Raw genomic sequence first — 27638 nt, 5'->3', positions numbered from 1 at the left:
TACCAATACCAAGAAATTTGACGCTAAGAATAGGTCAACAAGTTTACAACCCACAATCTGATGCCACCTGTCAGTTCATTTCAGTTTTTGATGCTACAGACATATTTTATTGAGCACTGGCAAGTTTAATTTTCAACTTTAAAATGTTCCACTCATACATATCTTCTCAACTCAATGTATATTGCAAGTTGTGAGTAGTTCAACTTAAGACAACTTAAGGCCTTTCTCCTCTCACCTCATGGTGGTGCTAGAAGGAAAGTCAGGGGATCACCAAAGTTGTTAGACTTCATCTTCTGGGAACCATGAATGTCTGTATCAAATTTGTCCCGGTCCATTGTGCAGATGTGGAGATATTTAAGTGAAAAATATGGCCTGATGTGGGCATGATGAAAAGTCAGGGGATCACCAAAGTAATTAGGATGGTCGCATCATGGAAACCACTGCTATAGTATATATCTCTAACTCTAAATGGTACCTGCTTGCACTTAATTAGCTAGAAATACTAGACCTTCTGTAATCCCCATCAACAAGCAAGTTAATATGGGAGCCATTTGAATAAGCAACCACCACAATGAAAACCTTAAAAAGTGAAAAGTGTCTTTGCTTCTTGTTCTTAGTTTGCTCATTGTTATCCATGTTTTATGGCAGGAAGAGGCTCAGCGTCTTAAGTCTAATTGACCGCTGTTTTATGTGAAAGCACAGCTTGTGTCACTCTAAAAAAAGAGTTGATTTTATTTCCAAGCTAAGAGATACTGCTGTTTTTATTAGGCAAACAAAAGTCAGTGAGCAGAGGTGGGAGAAAAAGAGGATACAAGACAAGAGAAGAGAGAAAAAGAGGATACAAGACAAGAGAAGAGAGAAAAAGAGGGGCAATAAGAAAAGTAGATTGGGAAAGAGAATATAGGAGAGGTGAAAGTAGTCTATACTCACTTTCAGGTTATGTAGATGCAGAGGATATCAGAATAAATTAGGTTATTCGCAAATTCTATCATCTGGCATGTCAGTGGTACAATACATGTTCAAGAGGTTTTATGCATCCACAGTAAATATCTGGATTGAGGAACATATTGGTGCTCTAGGAAAATAAGAATCATGTTGATGGGGCATTCTGAGTCTTAGCAATGACAAACAAGACTAAGACTCTCCAGTCATGCTAGCAGCTCTGAGAGGCTGTTGGTGCTTTGAAGTAAATGATTCCGTCAACATGCTAACATGCTTGCAATGACAATTAACAGGTTGCATTTTAGCAGGTAATGTTTACCCAACTCACAATCTAGGCATGCTAACATTTGGTAATTAGCACCAAACACAAATGTGCACCCCCTTGCTCTTAAAGAGGCTGATGGGAATAATATTAATTTTGCAGGAATATGGTCATAAACCATGATATTGGACAAATTGAAATGTTGACTTGTTGGCACTATGGTTCCCATCATACATTGAGTTATGTGGGACTGTAAGCCACACCTGAACCGTTGTTTTTTCCTTTCACCTCATAAAAGTCCTGTTGCATTAGCATTAGGGAGAGATGTAATTATTACTTTTAGAATCACTCCTAAGATTTCTAAATGGCATAATTAATATACCGCCGTCCCTGGAAAGAGTATGTCGTGCACCTATTCACATGCCATCTTATATACTGTAAACGGGTTATATACACCTTTAGTTTTTCACATGAAGCAGCAGCGGCAACAGTGGCATTAAACAGGAACGTAATAAAGAGAGCCTATGTGGAAAGCAGCTAACTCCAGTGCACTTAGGTAATGGACAACAGTGTGTGTGTGTGTGTGTGTGTGTGTGTGTGTGTCCTGCTAGCAAGTCCTTCATCTTGGCCATGGCTCTTATTGACTGTATTGGAAGCCATAAATCATGGTGTATGTGAGTGTGTGTTTGTGTGTGTGTGTGTGTGTGTGTGTGTGTGTGTGTGTGTGTGTGTGTGTGTGTGTTTGTATACGGCCCAATGCTTCTCTGGATGTGAACAGCAGCACACAGCAATCTCAGGTCAGGAAAGCAACAGAGCGAGCAGTGTGTGTGTGTATGTGTGTGTGTGTGTGTGTGATAACCGTGACAGAGCAACAGTAGCCAAAGTGGTAGACGGGCCATTGGACAAGATGTACCTGACTGTCTGTCTGCTTCACACCTTCTTCACATAGAGATGCAAATACTTTAAGCACCAGTGCACACTTCAGTCTTCAAAAACACGATGCTTGTGCACTCACACACATACACACACACACACACACACACATACAAATAAGTATAAGAACCCAGAAATGCAATTAAGCAGACTGCGTCAATACAGCAGTGGGTGTTCTTTACTTTCTTCGACTTCCTTTTCTACTCTACTTGGTAAATCTCTTCACCTTTTCTTTTATCCATCTCTCCATCAGGATGATGGTGGGTCGAGTACAGATGGTGGTGAACTGTATCTGACGCATTAACTGCCCTCCATTAACATTTCCCAGAGTGCTAGTGGAGTGAGCAATCAAACGGAGCAGTCAAGCAGATGCACTGTGGGTAGCCATCATACGTGTACACACACTGACACATACTGACAATGCAGTCATAGACAAAGCCATCTATGACACCACTGGGAAACAGTGTGGACATTTCAGACTCCCAAATTGCTGCGTGTCGATGCGGGGGGGGTGCTGAAAGGTCTCGAAATAAGCTGTGTTACCAGCTACTATTACTGAGTTGTGGAGATGTCACTGTCAAATGCCAAAATGCCTGCTGAATCCACGTCATATTGTTGATTCATACAAAGGAACAATGACAGTTCCAGGTGAAGTTTGCTCATCCTTTTTTTTTTTTTTTACAATAGCATTGCAAATAAGCACAACAAACTCAATGAAAGACCATCAGTTGCAAAAGCACTATGGCATGTTGGACAGACCAGACTGTGCTAAATGAGCCTGAGGTAGGAAGCAAAATCTACCTCCTTTGTTCAATGCAAATGCATTCCAAAGTTTAGCTGAAGCTAATGTGAGCCGTTAGCTAGTCTCAGTTAGTCAAATCAAGTTGCTATTTTCTTTTTGGTAGGATATTCTCTACGCTTTTTCTCTGGCATAGGGATACGTCTTGGTAGTCACATGTAGGTGTCTTGTCGAGCCTTTAATATTCTTACATGTTCCATGTTTCTTCACTACCATGAACTGTAGGCCACTGCAGTTCATTTTGAGTCAGTCCCACCTGCACTGTCCTGCTGCCGCCAATGCAAATGCACCAAATCCTTATTTTTTAAAATATTCCCAAACAAATTCAATTATTTAGTGTTGGTCGTCATGTGTCACATTGACGCACATGATTTGAGAGCAATGGAAATTGCTTGTATGTGTACAGATACCCTGCCAATGAAGCTGATTCTGATCATTAGAGAACTTATTTGAACATGTATATGTGTTTCCACTGCCTGCATGGTAATCTATTTAAATACGTCTAAACAAGGACACAAAAGGCAAATATAAATAGATATTGATACACAGAGAAAACAAAAATCATTCCCTCATGCATAAACTGAAATGGAATTTTTGGAATATTTGTCGGTGTCCTTCAGAAGCATACATCACTTTACCCACGGCCAGGCAGCTTGAGAGGCTGTTCAGCCATTGATCTGCCACTGATGAGCGTTACAGTATTTTGCCTGTAGGCAAAGTAAGACGGACCAGTTCTACCTTGGATTTTGATAATTTCCTATAAACAGGGAAGAGAACTTAAGACGTGGGCAGAGAGGCAATGTTAAAAAAACAACATCAGATAAGGTTTATGTTATTTTTACCCAGAAAATGTGCATCCCCTTGCTCTTAAACATACAATGCACTCATGCCCCCTCCTCTGAGCCAAAGATTCCTTTGCTTTGTCGTTAATTAATTGATGACTAGTTGTATTTTTAAGTGGTTTTGCTCTTTTTGGTTTGCCTCTTTGATGCTATTTAGTCATTGCTATGGTATTTTCCTCTAAAGGTGGAGCTTTTTGTGCCGCTCCTTGCTCATATTACCCACCCAGTTGTTTTGCTACATGCTCCAGATCAAACAGGAATGTGCAATGCATTCTTTTCTGAGCATTTTCCTTTGCAAAATACCTTCAAATGTTTAGCGCAGGAAGCATAAACCCATTCACAAACTGCCTATTGGTTGGATCTCTACTGGGTTATTTCAGTATTGTAATAGATAGGAGTAAAACAGACAATGTATTTATGATAATGTGTCACATTTGTTACTCACGGATAATGTGCTGGAGCGGATCTGGCGTTTCAAATGACCTGAAAAAAGAACGGAGAGATGGGTGAATCGTGGACTACCTGCATTATTTAATACGGTGAAAACAATTTTTTTTTTCCAAGCATATGAAGTGGCTTCTCTAGGAGCCTGGAAAGAGTCAGAGAGGCGGAGTGGGGGAGGAGGGGGTGAGCAGTCAGCAGAATACTTTACAAACTCTCTCCTCTGCTTCTCTCCCTCTCTCCTCCCTTGAGGAGGAAGCTTTTGTATCACCTCTCACAATACTTCACTTACTGCTCTCCCTCTGAAAATAGCACAGATAAAGGCTGGGAGAGTGTGCCAGTGAATACCCAACATCCTGCAGATGGACAAAGTGGGTAAATGTGCTTTTCTGTCAGTGTGTGTGTGAGAGGGAAAAAGTGTGTGTGAGAGCAACTAATATATACAGACTGCAAGATGGAAGAGAAAAAATGCATGATGGGGGGGAAAGATAATGAAAAGGAAGTGAGGGGAGCTCAGAGCTGACTGTGAAACGGTTTCAAACGGTGTTGAACTTGTTACTCAAAAAACAGGTATGTTATTCTTAATCCATTTCAGATTGTTAAAACAATATCGTTGAAAAACAGATTGAAATTGGCTGTTTTTCTTCCTTTTTTCTCCAAACCCTTTCTTACTCAGCATGGACTTTTTTAATAATCAAACAAACCCACAATCTTCCCCCTATGTTCAGTGAGAACATATTGCAATTTTCATTAAAACATATCCTCCTCATGTTGATCAAATTTAACAAAATATTAGTCATTTCGTTTCTTTAAAACTTATTTTTCTGTTGTAGTTGTAGTATAAGTCATTTCTAGGAATAAAGGTGGTTGGTTTTGCAGGCATTTGGTCATCAACCAAGTACTGGACAAATTCATATTTGGACCTGATGATGGCGCTGCATAAAGAAATCCGGGTATCACCAAAGTTATTACAATTCAGCCTATGAGGTACATGAATGTATGTACCACATTTCATGGCAATCCATCCAATAGTTTCACACTGAACCAAAAATGTCAACCTACTTGTGGCGCAAAAATGAAAAGTCATCAGATCACAAAACTGAATGAATGTACCAAATTTTACTTCACTGGGTAAATACAAAGTTTGACTTTCTATGATTTGCTAGAGGGACACTTATTATTACAAAAATAGTAAGGGGGTCACCAACTCACACTCTGGGAACCACAAATATTTGTATCAAATTTCATGGCAATCCAACAAATAATTGTGGAAATAATTCCCCCAAAAAACAAAAATGTAAACCTCATGGTGGATCCATCCTCTGGGGATCATGTCCATCTGTACAAAATTTCATGGCAATCCGTCCATCAGCTGTTGAGTTACTTCGGTCAGGAACAAGGTGGTGGACTGACTGACCAACAGTGCAATCCCTTGAGCATCACTGCTAGCATGGCTACTTCTTCCCTTCTTGGGGTGAGGCAACTGAGTTCCAGACATTGTTGATGTCCAGTAATCCTGTCTTTTTTTTTTTTCTTTCAACACTCTTGCCTACTTAGAAAAATAGCAACTATTAGACTCCAGAGAGGTAAAAATGGAACTTATTAATTATAAATGTGCGTGGGCTTTCCCTGGATTGAGCAAGGTCTTGCTGTTCTGTTACAGAGGTACTGCGTTGGGAATTACGTAGGTTAAAAAAAGAGCGGTGAAGTGAAGGGGTTTTTATTTATTGATTACTCAAGTGCAGCAAATGCCCTTAGTACTACTTTGAAAATAAGGCACACTCTGAAAGAGAGAGGCATTGAGAGAGAAACGGTGCAGATTCTGAAAATAAAGGCAGGCTGAAAGATAAAGATTAGAAATGTGAGCATTAGTGAACCCCTTGCTCTTTTTTTTCCCCCACTGAATGAAGACAAGTTAGCTCAAACAACCAATCATTGAAAAATATCCATGTGCAATTCAACATTTCTTATGTTAAATGTATTTTGCTCCTTATGATTCACTTTCTTTCAGGGCATTTGTAAATCCAAGCAATGGTGGAAGGCCCTCACAGAAATATCTGTGTTGTAATTATGCAAAGGGTAAGTAAAAGAAAGAAAGAAAAAAAAGAAAAGAAGAGTGGGCGTGTGTGAGGTGGAGGGTTAGGGGAGATGAAAAAGAACAAAAGAGGCCTGCTTTCAAGTTGGAGATGAGACGATGGGCCAAATGAAACGGTTTTCGCCGTGGCCTAACCTGTGGCTGTCTTTCATCTCTAAAAGAAAAAGGAGAAACCTTTTTCTTTTCTTCTTTTCCTCCTTCTGTAGCGACAGGCTCGATTATTAATTTTTACTCTTAAGCGCTGAAACGGCTGCCTCAGTAATAACTTTATTTCAAAGCTGCCACGTTTCACCTTTTAATGCGCCTGGCAGCACACTGAAGGTTTGTAATTGATATTTCCCTCTTCAGTCTTTAAGGACTGCGATTAGAAGGCAAGACTGAGTCTGAGCGGGCACACAGCAGATTTTTAAACCTCTTCTCTTTTTTAAAACAAAAAAAGAAGACTACACAGGTAAGGACAGCAAAACTAAAGAGGCATAACAAAATGAGAGGAATGTATTTAAAGGCCAAGGGCCGTTTCTAACGTTGTATGTCATATAGGCTTCGCCCTCTAAAGCTATCGCTAGCGGGATGAGGGCGAAGCAGGATGTGGTGCATGCCCCACTGGGTCCGCCCAGTACCCACAAGCATAAACACACACCCACCTCATGTGGAATCAACAACCAGTCAGCCTAGCCAATGCAACCATGTTGACCCAAAACTGTACTGATAAGACAAAATCACACACACAATCTGTCTAAAAAGACCTGCGGTAGCTCCAAGTCCTGTCATTCCCACTGCTGAACTGCAAACTAGATCTGATTCACATTACAGTCCATGTGACCCTGAGCTATTGACTCTTGCTAGTCCTCCATTACCTTATTATTACATATGGTTCATAAGGTACGAGCACTTGAACTAAATGAATTAATGTTAACAGCATGAAGTTCCTTCAAAAAGCTTTACTCATTCTTCATCCTGCCACAGCTTGAATGAATGGTTTACTGCAGTGCTTTAATACTGAAGACGTACACAGGAGACTATGAAACACCTGGAAACCATACACTCAAATGGGCACTGTGATGTTTTTGAACCCACAATTTCACCACAGTATTTTTTTGGTTGAAATAATTCAGTGATTCATTGGAAAGAAGGCAAAAATTAAAAATGAACATGAAATTTTTTTGACTTAATATATGCCTTATATAGATATTGTTACAGCCATAGAGCCATTAATCCTGCTGTATTTCAACTCTTTCAAACATTGTCATGTTTGTATTTTTAGATTATTTTTTCTGTGTGTAAATTAACTGTGTATGTGTTGAGACTCAAATTGCCCCTGGATGGAAAAATAAAGTATTTTGAATTTTGAATTGAATTAACATAACTACAACGTAAATTCGCACGTTGGCCTCAAATACACAAAAGTGAGTGATTAGCTTGCCTCAACACGCCTGGCAAACAACAGCAAACATTATCATCAACATCTTTGGCATTCAGAATGAAAGCAGGGAATTATTCTTCAAAAATAAGAATTGTAAGGCAGCATTTAGTTGGCATACCTGCTATATAAAAGGACAAATTGATAACTGGTGTTTTATTTATTGAAAAGACTTTTATAACCTATATGTACTGTACTTAACAGAAAGAATGAAAAAAGCAAGTCACAGCTTGTAAGCCATTGTACAATTCCTCTTTGAATGTAAAAGGATGTGTTGAAATACATCCTCTGACCTGTACTTTATTCTCACATATATATCATGCATTAACAATTAAATAAGACTTTCACAGTTTGTAATTTATACACAACTACAGGAGGCTTATTGTCACTCTATGGTGTGCTGTAAATATGAGATTCATTTAATCATCTGGTAAACCCTCAAATTCATCCTGGTACCCCTTGTACTGCGTTAGACACGTGTTATAGTATTCTATTTTTCCAACATTAATGATTAATCTTTGCTTCCATTCAGTGGGTATATATTACAATTTACATTTTCAGTCAAATATGTATTAGATTGCATTCAGAAGAGGTTTCAAGAAATAATTCTGAAACTAATACAAAAAAAAGTGAAACAAATACACGCTTGATGACAGGTGGTAAGCAGGCAGGTGAGGTCTGAGCTCACCTGATGGCCAAACTGTGACTCTAATGGGGGGAAAAAAGTAATTTCAAATGTGACACAGTAGCATTGGATAATCGTGCATGTGCCTCCTTGAGAAGTAGGTTCACCTTCATGAAAGCTCATAGCTGAAATGTCAGTACATTAAATAAATGTCACAGTGAGTGATTAGACAACCAAATCACACACACATAAGTTATTGAAAAAGTTCATGTTTGAACTTCCATAGAAAACCTGACTGTCCGAACAATTCTGTCAATGAGACAATATCTTAATAAGTCAGTCGAGGACCTAGATCAGATATTGTCTCATGCGGGCAATCTCTATCAGCGCTGCTTTCACTGAATGAATTGATTAAATTGCTTAGCTCATGTGCTTTGTGAACGAACGTTCAAACAAAGACAATCTGCGGCTTCATCCACTCGCCAATGACGACTGCTCTTCAGGAATTGCTTCTAATTACTCACCATCTGAAACAGTTCACAGCATGCTGTGATATATTTCATTCAGGTCACTCGAAGCCACTGAAAAGCAAGCATTTAACAGTTGAAGCGTTTTAACTTTAACTTAATAACTTAGGGTTTATTACAACCTGGGTCTTATTTTAGTAGTTTTGGTGATCACTTCTATCAGTTATTATAACACTGCACTCGCTAAGTAATTTCTGAAATCTGGGAACACAGCAACATCGCTAAAATCAGTCAAACGGGACAAAAACCCCAAGGGATCAAACAAGCCAAGAGTTTAGTCCGACGATCTAAAGCACAAATATGAGGGACTACAAGTGAGCGCACCTGAAATGTTGCTAATAATCCCAAAACTGCACAAGACTATGACAATCTACGGTCGGCCAAAGTTGTTCCAAATTGTCAGACTGTAAATTGTGATGGATGTTTACAATAGAGTTTTGGTGAGAATCATGCCAATTTTTACCATTCACCCTGATTGCACAAAAGCTAAAAGTGCTTCGACCGAAACATATGACATCAATTTTTTTTTATATGATAACCTTTACAAAGTGATTAGGGTCAAAACGACTTGATAAAAGTTTGGAAAAGATTGGGCTTAGAGTTAAAAGAAGTTGCGTGTTGGTAGGAAACAGGAACGGGACTGTGCTCTGCAGTGTCTATGTTGTACCATCCATCCATCCATCATGAAAGGTTGTAAAAGGTTTTGCTGTACTATAAGTTACTTCTGCCTCTTATGCCAGACAAACAGCAGTTATAATTCACATGCCTAGAGGTTCTTGTCAGCGGCATGCTATGAAGTAAATATAGTTTGTTTTAGGCATTTGAATAAACAGACGCTGGTGTCTTTCTTGAGAGGACAGTTCTAAAACATGCTCTAATTGATTTTTTGGCCCCTTGGGGGGCAGCTCAACACGCTGCCGACCAAACAGGCATATTCTCACCTGATAAAGCTTATAAATTAAAATAGTAAACACTATTTTATACATCCAGAAGACACCACTACAGCATACATGTGTTGAATGCATTTCCCATATTCACTCTCCTTTTAGCTCTAAATACTCCACCACATTCACAACAGCGACGAGAGCAGTGGAGCTAAAACAAAAGCTGTCGGCTGTAAAACCAAAACAATGAGCTGAAAGATGCTAAAGCCCTGAAGGGAACTGAAGGAGGTGGGTGATAATTCTGTGTTGTTCATTGTGTGCTCATCAGTACAGGCAAGTTATACCATCCATTGATATTAATATATTGATTAGTGCCGCTTTAAAGACTCAATTTGTTTTATCAGAGCTGTAAAAAAGTTGTAATAGAAAGACTACAGTAGATTAACATTGTTGCTTAAGCAGAGGTTAAGAATTATAAGTTAAGACTTGACCTTGAAACAGTGTAGAAACTTAAAACGATGCCTGTCAACTGACTGACAGGAGGTTACACCTAATTTCACAAATATATTAAAAAACAAGTGTTGGCAATAAATTAAAGCGCTATGACTTAAAAAAAAATCCCAAACTTCCCCTTTTATGCCTAGAAAACAAAGTAGTTAATATCTGGCTTTTGAAACACGACCCTAAACCTCTCCTTTTAAGATGCACCGATAAAAGGACAACAAATAACACTCTCCTTACATTTTATCAGCCGTCACTACCGCAAGTGAATGTAAAATCAGCAAGACAATCTTGTTGTCTTGTTTACCCAACATAATTTACCTCCGAGCATCTCCTTGTTCACAAGCTGAGAACACACAGACACAGATTGTGCACATAGGTGGCACGCACCCACACAAACACACACACACACACACACACACACACCTCCAATAAAAGACTTTCCTTCTCACACTTCTGCAAAGTCAGACTAATATTTTGTCCATAAACGCCTGGGGACCTGAAGCACTTTGCATGTCATATAAAATTTAATACGCTGCCTAAAATCAGTGTAACAGAGGCTATAAAAAGCCTCATTCAATCACAAAGGAACACTGTGTTCCACAACAGCTCACATTGATTGATGCAGGAAAAATATATCGTGAGGTAAGCAGTTTTTTTGATATGTAGTAGTGACTGAATGAAATATTTTAAAAAATGTGGAATTTGATAACTCTACAAATACATGTATATTTGACAGTGTATTCAGTGTCTAAAGATCTTAAAGTTATTCTGAAGAGTTTTTGACCCAGCGCAGGTGGGTGACCCGACACACGGTCCTGCCAGTGGTTTCACACTATTCCACTGATCTACAGGTGGTGGTAACACACAAAGACTTGCAGCAATGCACCGACAAACACAGGGAAGAAGAAGACTGCTTGCAAGTAAACATGGATGTAAACAACGCAGGATTTAAATATTCAGTTCAATTCAATGTTATTTATATAGCGTATATAGTTACCTCAGGGCACTTTTCATGTAGAGGAGGTCTAGGCCGTACTGCTCTGGCTCTTGGCTTTGCAAATGAGGAAGGAAATGCCTTCAACACATTTGTTGGAGCTCAAGTATACACACAATGCGTTTTGGTGAGTAACACTGAATGTAATCATAACTTTTGTTTGTTCACAAAAAGATTCCACAGATTCCACACTTCAATATGCAGTACAACAGTAAGTAGTTGGGGAAGAAAATAAGGTGACGTGGATAAATGAAAAAAATATAAATTGAAAATCATACACATGGCTGAGGTCAGTTGTTATTGAAAGCTGTGGGAAAAGATAGTAAGTAAGGCTGCTGTTTCTTCCAAGGTCGATGATTAACTTTTTTATTATTATTAATTATAATAATCCTCACAAAAAAAAAATCACAGCATTGGCCCACACTAAACCGACAGTGCACGTTTTCCTTACTAGTGCCCTTTTGTGGTTGTGAGAGTACGTAGGCAAGGAAGCATTAAGTTGCTATACCATCACAAAATATCTTATGGCTTATCTAAGGGAGACAGCATTCCATGTAAAAACCAACATTCATATCTTTAAATCACAATGTTTTCTTAACGATCACAGGAATAATTCACTAACCTTAAACTGGTTCTATAGTTGACGCAAGAGGTTACGATGGTGCTAACAGATGTACCACTGTAGATACCTACAGTACGTCATTGGCTTTGATTTCCAGTTCCCCGTTGGATTTCAACCATTGATTGCACTGCTGTCGTCAGCCTTGTTTCAAGCAGCAGACAAATGAAATAAAAATCTCTGATAAACCCACTGTATAATGCCCAGCAGCAAACAGCAGACGAAGGAAACGACAAGCTGGTGAACACAGTGGAGCATTTAGCTCCTAAAGAGCCAGATATTTTTCTCAGGAGTTGGTGGAGATCAGAACAGAAGGAGAATTTAGGAAACAGGAAGTTCTGTTTAATAGAATTTCTGGTAATAGAATTGGACTTACATTCACCAGGTAGATAGAAACACGTAGACTACATGTTTAAATAGGCAACTGCTTGCTCATATACATTTTATTAGGTGATAATATGTAAATGTCCCCCAAGTGGCCAAAAAATCAATTAATGCTGCTTTAAATTCTACTTTAATTATACACTACCCTCCACAGTTATTGTGTGTGTTTTGTGTGAACGCTAGACATGAGACTACTGCCATGCAGTCAATAGCTGAAGCAAACATGTTTAACTTCCGTCATTCACTATGAGCGACAATTGCGGGAAGCACTTTGTTTCCAGGGGAAATGGTTTTGCTAAATATGTCTTACTGAAGACAAGAATACGAGACCTGTGCCTTTCTTCAACTTGTGACACATTGTCTTTACTGTCAACAATCTGCGCTGGCATCTGAAATTTAAAGAAGAAAACACAGGCTACAAAGCTAACCAATCACAGTTCTTGACGTTTCCATGTAGTATCTCCTTAGTCACAGTAGCTTCAGCTTCAGCTATGGTGGCTATGTATGTGGGTGCCATTAATACACTGTAAAACCTTAACAGGCAACTATGAATCCTCCAAGAAGTGGGTGCAACAACTTAACCATACCTCAACCGGCAGATCAGAAAATGTTCATATCAGTGGTTTATGTCCTATGGCTCACCCGGTGGTCTGATGGTCTGACCAGGTTGATAATTTCAGTGTGGTGTAGAAGAGTTTTACTTTAGTCTACTGTCAGTCTCTACAACCTGCATGATCTCCTAAAAGCTGTCTCAGAAGGTAGTCAAATTGAAAGATACTATCGGAGCAAAATAAGGGCTACTAGCAGCTTTGAGGGCAAAATGTCCACCTGTCCCCTTCTCACATTTCTCTTTTCCCTTCCATCTCTCCCCCACAAATTTCTTTCTCAGGTCCTATCCTCTCCATTTCCCCCCTCTCTGTGAGCAGCGCGGTGACCTGAACCGTGCAGTGGTGATTGCCTCCGCAGTTTCTGAAAGCCCCATGACTATTCCTGGAGGTGCAGCTCCACTGTGATTGATGCTTTATAAAACCTTTTTTACAGTTGTGACATTTCTGGGAAAACAAGCATGGTCTGAACTTTCCATCTGCAGGGTCCACCCTCCTGTACCCCCCCTCTCCACTCACCACAATCTATGCCTCGCTTACCTATTTGTTCGTTCCTCACCTCTGAACTTCCCTTTCCCTTACCATCCTTTCGCCTCGTCTTCAGTCCTCATATTTCAGAGACACATTCATAGACTCTTAGGAATAGGAATTAAGGGAAACTAATGTGCATTTATAGCAGCTGATCAGCTGGACATATCTACAGTCCATAGTTTTGAATCTCAATAAAGAAATGTAATCCACTGTGTTCATCCTCTTGCACATCTGATAAGCTTTTTTTTTTTTTGTTTGGGTGGTTGATTTTACTTATACATATACACTGCTATTTGCTTATCTGTGTTGCACATTTGTCTCTGGAGTGAAATGTGCTGTATAAAAGTTTTGCTTTTGTTTTTCTGCTGTGGAGCATTCGCCTGCCGGCACAGAGGTTTTGGTCAAGGTTTATTCACCACATACAGGCAATGCATCGGCTCTTGGTGCCGCACTCATGTCACATCAGTTATTGTAAACAGCGTTCGCGTCTCGTAGCGTTCAGTGTTTCGTGAAAAGATATTTTCCGACTTCTGCTTGTTGCCTGAAAACCAAATATGGATGCCTCACATTAACCAAAGTCCATTGTTAAAGGCATTTAAACTCGAATTTAATGGATACACAGCCTCACACAACCAACACTGTTATTATTCCACTATTTTGACTAGCCTGCTGACATGAGTGTTTGCAAGTAGTAAACATGGAAATCTTTCCCATCTCTACTATTTATCTCATATGATGTTAATGCGGCATTAGACCAGGGGAGGCCAACCATGCGCCACGCCAATCAAACACCTCAGCAGGTGATTTTTCCGATGAGCTCGGGGAAAAAAAATCAGACTGGGGAATGTATTCTTATGACATTTAGACGACTAATTGTTTCTGAGCTCTTTAATCTCAGTGAGAGTTATCCGTCGCTGTTTTCTGATCTGGTAAATCTCATTGAGCATAGTACTGATGTTGAAGATTCGCAACCCATAAACGCAAGCACTTAGAATCAGACTTTTGAGTCACAGTACTGCTGAACCTTCTTGTTCTACCTGGTTTCACCCTTACCCAGGTCTACATTGATCAATTACAATCTGCAAAACTTTTGAACCAAAAAAACTGACCTTCTGAAGTGAGAGTGGCAGGTCTGTATATAAGCTCACCAGAGGAATGTAGGCTTTGCCCGTATTGTCATGCACCGTGACATGTGTAACATGCCTGCAGTGTTTCGGGGACTTACGAAGCGTGTTGTAAGTAGTTTGGACAGCTGAGCAGCTGACCTTTACACAAGGTAATGTATAGCGATGCATGGTCCTAGTATGTCCAGCAGGTGAGTGACCTGTTGAATAGCTTAGCATGGGTGGGTTTGACATTTTGTTCTTCTGGCCAAGTGTGAGTTTTCTAAGGCCATATAGCAATTTATCAAAATGGTAGGTCAAGGTGAAGTAGGAGTTGAGATTGTGACTGTCAATCAGTGTCTGCCACATACTGCCAAGACATTTATTCTGCTTTCTGGGTATGGTTAGCTAGTAAAACAGCTTCTGTAAGTCTCCAGTAGTGGTGGTCAGCCAGTGTTTAAATGCCACATGGATGTGGAACATGTAGGCCCAGCTGCTGCGTTGTTGCAGGCAAAGCAAGTGTTGATTGAGTCTCGGTCCCCAGCTCAATTGTATGTTATGTTATAGCTTAACGTTAGTTCAGTTTAGCTGAGGAGGCACAACATCTATAATTTAGGGTCCTCTTAGCACAACATGGTTTGCTACCAAGGCAATTACTTATGGATCATACTAAGTCTGTTTTCACTACCTTCTGAGATTTGCTAGACCCAGTCTTCCTTGTGCCATGTTTTTTTTTTTAATTATGTCTGTGTCCTGAAGTCTGCTGAGAGTCTGCCATGTGCCCTGCTTTCTTCTCCCTCTCAGACTTGGGTAGGGTCTTCTTTTCTCTCAGGGTTATGTGTTGTTCTTCACTCTGAAAGAACTGGGCCTCCTCCATCATTCAAAGTAGGCTGCCCTCCACTCTTACAGCCCATTCCAACCTTGGCTCAGCTCCTGTTGCGTCCCTAGATATGCATTATGGGGGGAAGTCTCTTTGAGTTTCCTCTCCCGGGGAAATGTAACCTGGTATCCTCTCCCATGATCACAGCTGGGTCTGGCCATGTGTAGTTTGTTGTACTTGTGACCACATCCTGCTGTGATGTAGTGTCACTGCAACACAACATTACTTTGCAGCTGTTTTTGTAATGTAGCGCTTTGTCACGGTGATGTTTTAAAGTATCTTGGCCAGGCAAATAAAATGAAGTGAAAATTAAAACAAGGCAAGACAACTCTTTTCAAACGTAAAATCTGCTGGAGTTTTGTGGTTTCGTGTTTAACAACATTGGAACACCTTGGGCAGAGGGACTTCCCACAAGTCTATAAATCCCTGTGGATCCCTGAATACATTCTGCCATCAGTTTGATCTTTTATTGGAAATATTTTACAATCAAGTAATTTAAGTCCTACATTTGCCCTCATGCTGTGTAAGCATTTAGCTGGATTTTCATTCTGTAAGCATGCATATTCTGCAGTTGTGACTTTTACAGAACAATGACTCAAGGTTCTTTTCAAATTAGACAATGGCATGAAAATTTCCCAGCATGTTTATGGTGGGAAAAGCATATCTGAAAGGCGCTTTGATGTTTTTTTTGGCTTTAGATATTCTACCTTTTTGCCCTTGGGAAGAGGCTGTGTCCTGACTTTTGGGCTTGTGTGTGTGTGTGTGTGTGTGTGTGTGTGTGTGTGCCACTGCCACTTTAGAAGCATTGCCTATAAGCGTTGCACTTGATGATTTACATTAGCCATGTTCATGCTTGGATCACAGTTGCCTGCATAAGTCAATGTCTCCTCCTCTGAAATCCATTCTTTTACTATTCAGTTGCTTTTGCAGTATATATATATATATATATATATATATATATATATATATATATATATGTATGTATATATATATGTAGATAGATAGATAGATAGATAGATATAGATATGGTCCTCTTCTTGTTGTCACCTTCTTTTAGCCGACAGTTAGGCCTGTAAAACCAGTGCAGACTTGTCCAAACCCCCACACACCCCTCTGTCATTACAGATGGTTAGCTCTCTGTACCACTACTAGCTATGTTTCCAAGGGGACTTATTGGCAGAGCACGCATGTGGGTGTGTGTGCGACGTGTGGGTGTGTGTGTGTGGGTGTGTGAACATATGTCACTGCCATCATGCCAGTTCTAGGTAGTAAATTCTCCATCATGACTGTCAGTATGATTAAATACAGGTACCTGGCCACATCCATCATGACACATAATCACTGAGAAGGTCACACAGGTCATGGACTAGGGGAGGAAGATAATGAAGTAGATACATTTAGTGGTGTTAGCATAATTAACATGTTGTGTATGTTGAATAAAAGCTCTCATACCATTTAATTAGATATTGAATACATCAAGGGAGTGACTGGGTCCTGTCATGTTAATGCTCACCTTGTCAGCCCAGTGATTTACAATAAACCAACAATAACCACAGACGTTCTTCTTGGAAAGCAGCTTCCCCTTGTTTAAATACATTTTGACTCAGCTCATCAGCTTGGGTGGCTTCCTTTGCATTCTGATGCTGGTGGAGATTGGTGATAGTGAGGACAACATACCAAGCTGGAGAAATGCTCAGTTATCTTCTCCTTATTCAGTAACACTCAACACGTTTTATGATCTAGCAAAGCCCTCATCGCTGCTAACCTGCTCCTCATAGCCATCTGTCTCTACCACCAAGTGAATGAAAGAATGTAATCACGATTACTGTGAGGTAAACATTTAAGCATATAATAATCCCTGGTGTGCGACAACTATTAATCAACTCTTACTTAATGTGGCGGATGCACCACAGAAGTATACATCAATCGTTAATAATACATATTGGTGAAACAGCTGAAGTAGGTCCATTGATGGGAACAACACTGCTCAAAACACAGGAAACAGGAAAGAATTAGTTGCAGTCAATCATTCTGTAAAAATTGATTTGGGAAATCTACTTTTGACCGGGAAATCATTTCCTGGTTGCTGAAATTGGAAAGGATTTTAATTATTTAACCGTCAAAGAAAAACATTGTAGTTTATTTTTTCTGCTTAGAGTACAAACTTTTCCTTTCCAAAAGCAGCTGGGAACAGGAAGCAGCATCTCAGCGGCCTATTAATAAGCTTGTCCAAGTGCCCCATCTGGACCATCTTAAACACCGGTGACATGGCACACGGAGGTCACCGCTGTGAATGAATGCATACTGTTCACACTCCTGTCCTGGAGAAGAGACACGTTCTTAAGACGTGACTGTTTTGTGACCTGCAGTGGCAGCCATAATGTAAAGTCTCCCTCCATGTGCTCTCTTAAGTGCGTGTGATTAAGTATGCTCCTCAGGGTGCGATTCTGTGGTGGAGGTGCAGGATGTACTCAACATGCCCTTTACACATGAACACACACTTAAACAGTTCCTGAGCTGATTACCAAAAACAGAGCACTAAATCACAATTAACTCTGAATCTTCTTGTTACTGAGACTGTGCCGTGTGTGTCGTTTTGTGAACGTGACAAATGTCTTTAAAGGCATCACCAGGACACAAGTCTAGCTGCTCCACAGATAATCAATGGAAGATTCATAGAAAGGGAATTTCAGTTCTATACTGAAGGTGCAAGGTTCTGATGCACAGCTGTTCTTCGGTGTACAGACTTCAGACTTCGTCAAATCTTCCTTTATTTAGGATTATTTTGCTGTAAACAAGGTTGCGCTAAATACAAAGATTCACTGACAACTAACGGATGCGTCACTCTAGATTATAGTGTCAAGGTTTCACAGCCGTTTGGTTTACAACAATTGTCAATATTTCGAACAATAAGGAGGTGCACTCATTGTTAAAAAAATGCAGTTATACAACACAAGGATACAGACACAAGCAATAAGAAGTATTTTTCAAAGGAGATTAACCTGATCAACCTTTTTGGCATTTGACAATTTAAAGGTAAGTTATGACTTCCCACGAGCCATCATCACAGGTTGCATATGTCTATGAGCTTTAAACATAAGGAAATATTTCATTCTTAGATTGCTTCCAGTTAAAATTACACTGACAGAGACTATAAATTATGATTTGATTATGTCACAAATCTTAGTCGTAAGGTGAAGTTCTTCTGTCTCTTTATTTTCCTGCACCATGTTTAAAACATAACCCACTAAGCACGTTTTCAGTCGCGCTGACCTGCATTTTGACTCGGTGCCCTTCAGCAGCATGATAACAATAGTATAGGGTTCACACACGAGAGCAATATATAGACAGAGAGAAAGGAAAAGGGCAAGAGACCTTGACAAGAACAGACAATGAAAGAAAGAGAGAGAGAGAGACTGTTAAAGAAAGAGGCAATCTCTCCCTCCCCTCTTTATTATAAACTCCCCGATGACGGAGTGAATGAAATTTAGATTAGCCTTTACGCTTGACCTGTTAACTCCCAATGACATAGAAACAGATTGTAGCTGCGAGACAAGAGGAGGGGGGAGGGTGCAGGTAGAAAGGCAGAGGGAGGAGGGGAAAAGAGAGGGAATATGAAGGATGTAGATAAGATGAAGAGAGAGTGAGAGGGAGGGAGAGATAAACAGACTGGAAAGGAGATTAGGAAAAAGGGATGATGGGAGTGCTGATGGGATTAAATATGTGGATGAGGTAGAGAGAGAGACAGATGCCAGGAGGTAACTTCCCTCGACTCTCTTTCTCTCTCCTGGGAGGAATGTTCTTTCACCGTGTCACATGCACACACACACACACACACACACACACACAGTGACGTCAAACATGGAGGACGCGTTATCATTTATTCTCTGTTTACATGACCTGACAGCACACAGCATCCCACGAAGCTGTGCAGACATTCACGCACACACATAGTCACACTCAGAATATGTCTGAAACTCGAATCATCTCTATAGTAACGGAGTTGCAGGACTAGTTCAGAGGATACAATAGGATAGGATGCTGGTAAGAATCAGAAGTCCATCTTTACACTGTCTCACTGCCATTATGCCATAAATATAACATAAACAAGACTCATGTATTACCTTTATTTATCTGAGGAAGTTCAAATGTATAACAGAAACTATTGGATGTACAGTAGTTGCTGGAAAGAAAATCAAACCACACATTTTAAACCAATTAACTGTTAAAGTCATATATCAAGCAAAAATGCCAAACACACTCGGGCTTTGATTTGCTTTGTGTTATACCTTTGCAAATGTAATATCTCAGGGCTCTGGCAACTTGCAGTGAGCATGTGTCACTACACCTCAGAATTCAACCCATGAGACCCATCCATCCACGGCATCGCTCTTTATACCACCTCACCTGACTTCCTCCTTTGCTCCCATCATAATTACTACAGCCACTAGAGGTCGCTGCCTAAAAATAAGTGTAAATATGTTTCGTATTAAGCTACTTGCATATACAGTCTGCATAAAACTAACTGACAGGCACACATTACTGTACGCACTCACGTGAACAGCCATACACAGCACCGGTGTGGCACCAACAAAAAAATAAAAAATCTCTGACAGTTTGTGACAAGATCAACATCACAATGTCTTACGCAGGAATAATCTGAACTAATTGTCTTGACAAGGTGTCAAATGTTGAACAATTAGACGTGTTAAATGGCCCTGTAATGACTGCTGAACATGTTGGCCATATGGATGGGCCCCACTGAGATCTAACTGTTGGCAAAGGGCCCAAAACTCTCACATCATCAGAGAGAGAGAGAGAGAGCAGATGAATGAAGGATGAGCACCAAGCAGGGAACAGCAGGACAAACCTGATTTAATCCCTTTTGTTTCACACATAGACTTTATGGATGACAATGTGAATTGTAAGACTGACATGCAGATGGCCAGACAGAAATGAAGACAGGTAGACACACAGGGTGGAGACAGCGGAGAGACAGACCTGTAGAGAATGAGGCTTTGCGTTCTAGAGATGTTGAATCTCACAGATTGAGTTGTCCTGTGATATTCTCGAATTACAGACAGTATAAAAAAAATACTTCCATTAAAGTTGATGACGATCAAAGGCATTTAGTCTTAGATGTAAAATGTGAGAGTTGACACGCAGGCTGGGACTTAATGAGTTTTACTGCTGCTCTGCAGGGGGCACCGGGCAGAGGCAAGGATTGATATAGTATTTCTCATTAGGTGCATTGATACAAAAAGCACCAGCTATAATGTAACTTTAAGAAATCCTGAAAGCATACAGACGCCTGGTCAGATTTTAAATGTCAAGGTTTCTTGTGTCAGCTCCTGTCTGTTAACATATTTGTAAAAATCTTGTGATTTATTTCACATGTTACAGTTTTTTTTTCTAATGTGTGTGAATGATCCAATATGTTGACAGATGTGTGTTTGCCAGGAAGGAGTGGGTGTGGAGAAGAGCGTACCGTGACATCACATGCATACTCTCAATGGATGCATATTATTATGTACTGGTTTGTAAAGCCCTCTTATATAACTAAAATTGACACGGCTTGACTGATGGTCACACATAAAGAGCTGAAAAGTAAAGCTTAAATTATGCTCTACATGTCAGCATTACCATGAAGGTCTGCAAGGGTCCGCGTGATGTAAATTCAGTCATTTGCCCATGAGGCTTCTGAATGGAGCCTAAAATTTATGGCTGTGCTGACTGCACTTGTGAACCGTACAGAGACGTGCAACGTAGTAGAATCAAAACCGTGGCTGCAATTGCTGTCCACCCTGTTGTCCACTTCAGTGTCACTGAATATGAGTATGTCAGAGCCTTAACCTGCAACCTGCAAATGCATATACAAAAACGTCACAGAATATAATCAACAATAAAATCCTACTACTACAGGTGAACAAGTGCTACAAATCCCTTTGTAAAGCCTACCATGTTGACATAACACCCTCCACATATATTTTAGAATGTGCATTGAAGTTAATTTTGCAAGTAAGTACTTACTACAATATTCAGTTGTTAGTGTCAAGAGTCTAGTGTTTATTTCTAATTCTTTTAGTTGAGTTTTGTCCTAATGTTCAGTAGTCATTTTATTAGCACTGTACAATCGAATGCAATTCAATACAGCAGCTCTGCCATAAATTATACATTTATACAAGTGTTATAATGTTCAGTTTTGTGCAAATTCTATGATAAGTTTATTATTGAGGTCATAATTAAAGGGGGTGCTGTAGTGGACAAAATGTTATTGAGCTGTGTTAATTGTTTGTCCTTCCCATTTACATACACAGAAGACGTCCTCAGTGCTAGAACAGATAATAAACATGTATCATAAAAGTTGAATTGGATTGCATTATTTGATCGTATGTGTGTGTGTCCTCTAGTTTGTTTAAGTACGTTGTTCAGTTCTCTTGCAGTTCAGTTTTGCTGCATCTCCCATTCTGTTCTTATTTGTTGACCTCTTTTAGGGCTCATTACACTTTTGCTTTGTCTTCTCACGCATCAGCACATGGAGACGTCTAACACACACACACACACACACACACACACAGTCATGGGGGAAATAAGAAATAATAATATATAAATAACAGCAAATACAACAGAAGAGACTGAAACTCTACATTGGGATTTACATCTGAGTGTGTGCCTCTGTGTGTGTGTGTGTGTGTGTGTGTGTGTGTGTGTGTATGACCTGTCTGGTCATTCATTAGCAGTCATTCACCAGGCTGCAGCGTCTAACTGCATCTAACAAAACAGAAAGCACTGCTCTCCATTAAGAGCCTCTTATCCCTGCCATCCTCTAAATCCGCTCTCTCCCTACAGACTCCCCGACTTTGATGACATTGCTTCAAAGCAGTTTCACTTTCACTTTAATCTTTAATGAAATAAGAGCACTGAAGAAGAAGTGATGGGCATTTATGTCCCTTTTAAAGGGAGATTTCAACCCACCACAAAAATTTAACTGGGATGTTGCTCTGAAAGAAACTGTTGAGCTTCTAAGCAGGGAAATGGCGCCTCTCTGACATTGGACAAAAAGAAATAGTTTATTGGATTCTCTCTAATTTTCTTGTCTCTGACTTTGACGACTGCATTAAAAAAGGAGTCATCAGAGCTGTCTGAAAGGCCCGCTGGGTGCAAAACAATTAGCTTTGTCTGACTTGGTTTCTTTTTGTTTCAAGCTGAATATGATAAGACATAAATATGACTCTTTTTTAAGTGTTAGAGTCTATTCAGACTCTTCTGCTACGTTGTGTAGAACAGCATCAAAAATCAGAATCAGAAATACTTTATTGATCCCCGGGGGGAAATTATACAAAAAAAATACAGAGTAATGATAAAGGAATAAGGGAGAAAAGTAAGAAAAAATAAGAAAACAAACAGGAGCGACTGTAACAGGCTGCATGCACGGTTGGTGCATGCACACTATATAGAGCAGGCTTACTATAAAAAGCAGTTTTATGAGCTCAAACACACTATCCAGTTAATGATGGCAGCTTGATGCTTCCGTTGTAGCATCAATGCTACATAAACCAATAAAAACTTGCATTTTATGTTCAATTTCCCCATTTAGTGTTCATTTACCTTTTTTTGGTTTAGTTTACTCCACATGAGCCATAATTATAAAATAGTGTTGTTAATATTTACCAGGGTCGTGCCTTGATTGCCATGAACAAACCACCATTACCACTGCCTTACTCTCAGCCCAGGGACAGCTAATTAAAATCAGCATATTAATTAAGTGTTAGAGATTTAACAGGCTCTCTGGGTGTCCAGCCTGAGTCAGCGCAGTCGAGCTGCAACAGAGAGCTACTGTCTGACTGGAGGTAATCCCCATTACATTCAAATACATGTTTCTGATACTGGAGGGGAAACAACATTAACATTTAATAAAATAACAAAAATTGGATTCAAATATTAACCCAGACCGCATTTTTTAATTATAATGTTTCCATTCTGTTTCAGCTTTCTCAGCATATCCTGCACCAAGTGTATATGACATAACCTACTTTATACTCTTAGTGGTTTTACCAGAAGTATATTGAAGTGGATACTAAACAATTGAGGACAGAAAAAGCAAGAAATAAAAAGGTCCACAGAACAATTTTAAAGAATTACAAACATATTGTCTCATAAAAATGAACAATAATTTGTAGAACCTTATGTGAAAAAATGTAAGCTGTGTTCAGGGAACCTTTGTTTTACAACAGATTTCATTTGTAGAGACAAAATCCTTTGTTTGTAATAAAACGTTATATGCTATGTTCTATTTTAATTTTATCAGTTTCACCACTGGAACAGTACTTTTGTTGTCTTATACTGTAGGTCTGCGTGGGCCGGCCACTTGGATGTGCGCGACACGATAAGCAACAACAGCTGCTGCTGCTACTTAAGAGTTGATGCGGTGGTACACAATGTCGAGCTGCGAGGAGAAAAAGCGAGGAATAAAAGTAACCTATGTGCTGAGTCCCTGAGATGTCTATTAACCAAACTCTAAAGTTTGCTTTTAAAGATGGAATAAATGCATCTGCATTAATTGGAGAAATGATTCACAGCTCACAGGATTTTAAAAAACTTTAGCTTTCAGCTTTGCAGGACAACCCACCACTACTCTTCTAATGTGACATACATATACATACATATGCATATGGCCTCCAAACATATAATTAAAGGAAAAACCTGAATAAATGAGTGTATAAATGTTTAGATGTGAAGATGACTCTGTACAGTGTCGAGTATGAAAATGATCATATGTTAATGAATCACATGTTATGGTCATCAGACCTCAACCCAACTGAACACCTATGCGATTTTGTAGTGACTGTTGGACAGCACTCACCACCATCGCCATCCAAACACCAGATAGGGGAATATCTTTTAGTACAATGCTGCTCGTCCCCCCAGCAGACTTCCACAAACGTGAGACAAGGAGCTCTGAAACTGTTCTGGAAGCTTCTGCGGATCTTAGCTAAACATTTTCAACAACTGGAGAAGCAGGCAATGCTCACTTTTAACCGAGCCCCTTACTCATTTCTGTTTATTGTCCATTGCCTGCTTTTGAACTGCACCAAAATGAATTATACTGCTGCGCAAAGGATGTGATTTTCTCACGTTTTTCTTTCAATTTTACCCAGAATTTGACCTATAATAAATTCATATTAATAAAAACCTTCCAAAACAATAATGCAAATGCCACAGATTTGGCCTTGGTAAGAGTTAGCTTTTCCAACATGACACATTTACTTAGACACTCGTGTTAAGAGTAAAGAACAGTTTCTCTTTTGTTACGAAATAAATGAAAATATATCATCCAACAGCACATACAAATGACCAAAAGTAGATTGCGATGTAACATGTTAGTGCACCCAATACAGTAACATACAATAAAGAATATAAAATGCTCCTTTACAACAAGTCCAACCTTCTCTCTCTCACCTCAGCATGAAGATCACGTTCATGTACTAAGTTGACCTTGCGCACAGTAACTTAGACATTTAAAAGTGCGAACAAGCTCATAAAACCCTGCAAATATGGCGGAGCCAAGAATAAAAAACCAAAGTATCCCAGACTCAGGAATAAAGATGTGGTTGGAGAGAAAGGGTGTCCACATTCCCCAGAGCTCTCTACTCGGTTAGCCTGCAGCAACTCTTAAAGGGACACAAAAATCAGCATTGTCACCTATTTATGCAGCGATGAGGCCTTAAATAGCACTATGGAGCAGGTACAGGTGTTTGGGGGAGATAAGACCCCCGCCTGCCTACCAGCACCCCCCACCCTGACACTTTTAAAGGGCTTTAGCCGCTTGGAAAAAAGAAGGTGATAGGTATTTCCAGTCGCCGGCCTGTCAGTCATCCTCCATTTCATATACAGACACAGATGTGTGTTTGAGAGGAAGAATGATGGAGGGAGGGGAGGAGGGAGGACTTGTCATCTGAGAGTGGAGATGAAGAGAGAGAGAGAGAGAGAGAGAGAGGAGAGGATTGAGGTAGAATTAATAAGTCAAAAATAGAGAGTGATATAGAGCGAGTAACACACATTAGACAGGAAAATAGAGGACGTGGGGAGCTATCGATCCACCTGGCACATGTAATGCCACTCTGAAGTGTTTATTAAGTGTTAAAGTTATATATTTATTTTTGGTAAAGTATGACAAGTCTTGCGACACATTAGCTGAAGAATAAATGTTATGCTACAAATACTTCAGAGAAGACATTCACAGAAGTTCAGAAGGCACTGGATGTTATTTATTTAAAGAGAGAAAATGAAACTACACTTTGTTTCATAAAACAAAATTTGGAAAAGTTGTTGCCTGTGTGACAGATGAAACAGATAATAAAAGCAGTTTTTGATGTAGGAAAGTTACTCAGAGGAAATGACCGATCTTTGTGGAAAAGTTTACAGATCTTTAAATGTTTCCAGCCAACATATTTATGGCTACTTAGAAACTTGCAGTGGCTCTGACAGATCCCTAAGTTGTGTCAAAACAGTAGACGAACGTATTGATGGATTTAGGAACTATGTTGGTGTTTGTACCTGACAGTTTTGATTCCTCTCCAGGCTGAACGCAGGTCACCATGGTTACATTTATCTAGAATCTAAAGGTACATCTTAGTCTTTCCTCTCTCTCTGCCTACTTGACCTCTTTATACCTTTTCTTTTTATTTTGAGTACTTTTAAGTCCTTCGTTACCCATGGTTTAATATAGGGGACTGCTCCGACAGCCCATTATTTGAAAACCCCAAAAGTCACTTAAATGGGCTTTCAGTCCAATGGGACATAACAGCCCGTTATCCCAAAAACAAATGGCCATTGGTCCGAACGGCCCATTGCTCTGAAAATACACACTCTCCTGCAGTTGTTAGCTCAGTGACTGCCGGCCCTGTCCATGGTGCTGATCGACGGGGGGTTTTGCCCTGAATAGGCTTTCTGGCCTTACACCAAACAACATTTCAAGAGATTTTACTGTTGCAGACAAATGTCCAATGTTGGAATAAAATCATGAGAGTTTTACCTCAGTTGGTGCGCGCCCTTGTCACCCGAGTCGTTCGATGTCTTAATAATCTAATGTGTTAGTGAGTGATTGCCCGCTCACACATCCAGCTGACACAGATCAACATCATCATCCCACTGGAGTCATGTTTCTGTCCATACGATGAACTTTCTTCACCAGCTCGTTGCCAACTTTTACTGTCCACTGTTTGATGCTGCTTGATGAGCTCAGACTCCGTACAGGAAATATAAAATGAACGAATGCATTATAAAGAACCATTTTCACATTATGGAGTCATTTTATTCAACGTTAATTTTAAAAATAGGAAGCAATGCTGGTTTGATTGAAAAACTAAACTATTAATGACGTTGTCGAAGTTAAATAATAAGGAAAATTAACGCTGAAAAAAGGGAAATAAAATGTACACAGCTAAATAAGCTGTAAGAAATGATAGAAACACAACAATTTCACAACCTTTAATTAACATGAGTGAGACAGTAAAGCGTAAAACTGTTGCTTGCTCCTGAGGCTATTACTGTAGTTAAATTGCACAATGTACTGTAAATGAGACAGTGAATAGGCTCATAGCTGTCACCTCATTAAGACATAGTGGGCAGACTGTTCATTGACGAAACTGTGTCATCACACTGTGCCTATGTAGATTTTATATTCACAAATCAGCCTCATATTTCCCAGGGCTACAGTGATGGTTCACTGTAGGAAAATCTGTTGCATCACTCACTCTTCATGAATCTTATGAACGAATCTCACCCTAATATGCAACAACACATTTCATTCATAATTGATGACTTCATTCATCTGATGTAAGATATCTGCTCTTTGTTAGAGGCTGTATTTAATAGCCAGAGGGGGGCAAAATGGCCTGGAAATGCTGCGATTGTTTATTCTACTTCTGACAGAATAAATAATTTATCTATGATAAAGGGAATCATCAGAGAGCACAAAGCCAAAACACGGCCCCGCTGGTCTCTAACCACGTCATTCCTTAAAAAGCAAAACATTTTGTTTGTTTGTTTGTGTGTTGTGTAAGTGAAAAGTAATTTCACTTGTATCAGAACTGTGCAGCAAATTTGTACATTGTAGGATTTATAGTCAATGGAAAACACATTTGGATGATAAACAAAACTCTGTAACAGAAAGCATGATTCATTACAGAAAAGTGATCCAACTTTGGGGAAAGTAGCAACTGTGGACTCACAACAGCACCATGTAC

At 39.7% G+C, this 27638-nt stretch overlaps 1 protein-coding gene across 1 annotated transcript in view; it reads right to left on the bottom strand.

Moving 5' to 3' along the window:
- Nucleotides 1-27638, bottom strand: part of LOC139288060 (inactive N-acetylated-alpha-linked acidic dipeptidase-like protein 2) — a 395466-nt gene that overhangs the window by 295668 nt on the left and 72160 nt on the right. The window contains 1 exon segment of the mRNA XM_070909308.1: nucleotides 4224-4261. Coding sequence (XP_070765409.1) covers nucleotides 4224-4261 — 38 coding nt within the window.

Source organism: Enoplosus armatus, chromosome 7 (genome assembly GCF_043641665.1).
Source record: "Enoplosus armatus isolate fEnoArm2 chromosome 7, fEnoArm2.hap1, whole genome shotgun sequence".
Lineage (NCBI taxonomy): Eukaryota > Metazoa > Chordata > Actinopteri > Centrarchiformes > Enoplosidae > Enoplosus > Enoplosus armatus.
This window is presented reverse-complemented; position numbering and strand designations above follow the sequence as displayed.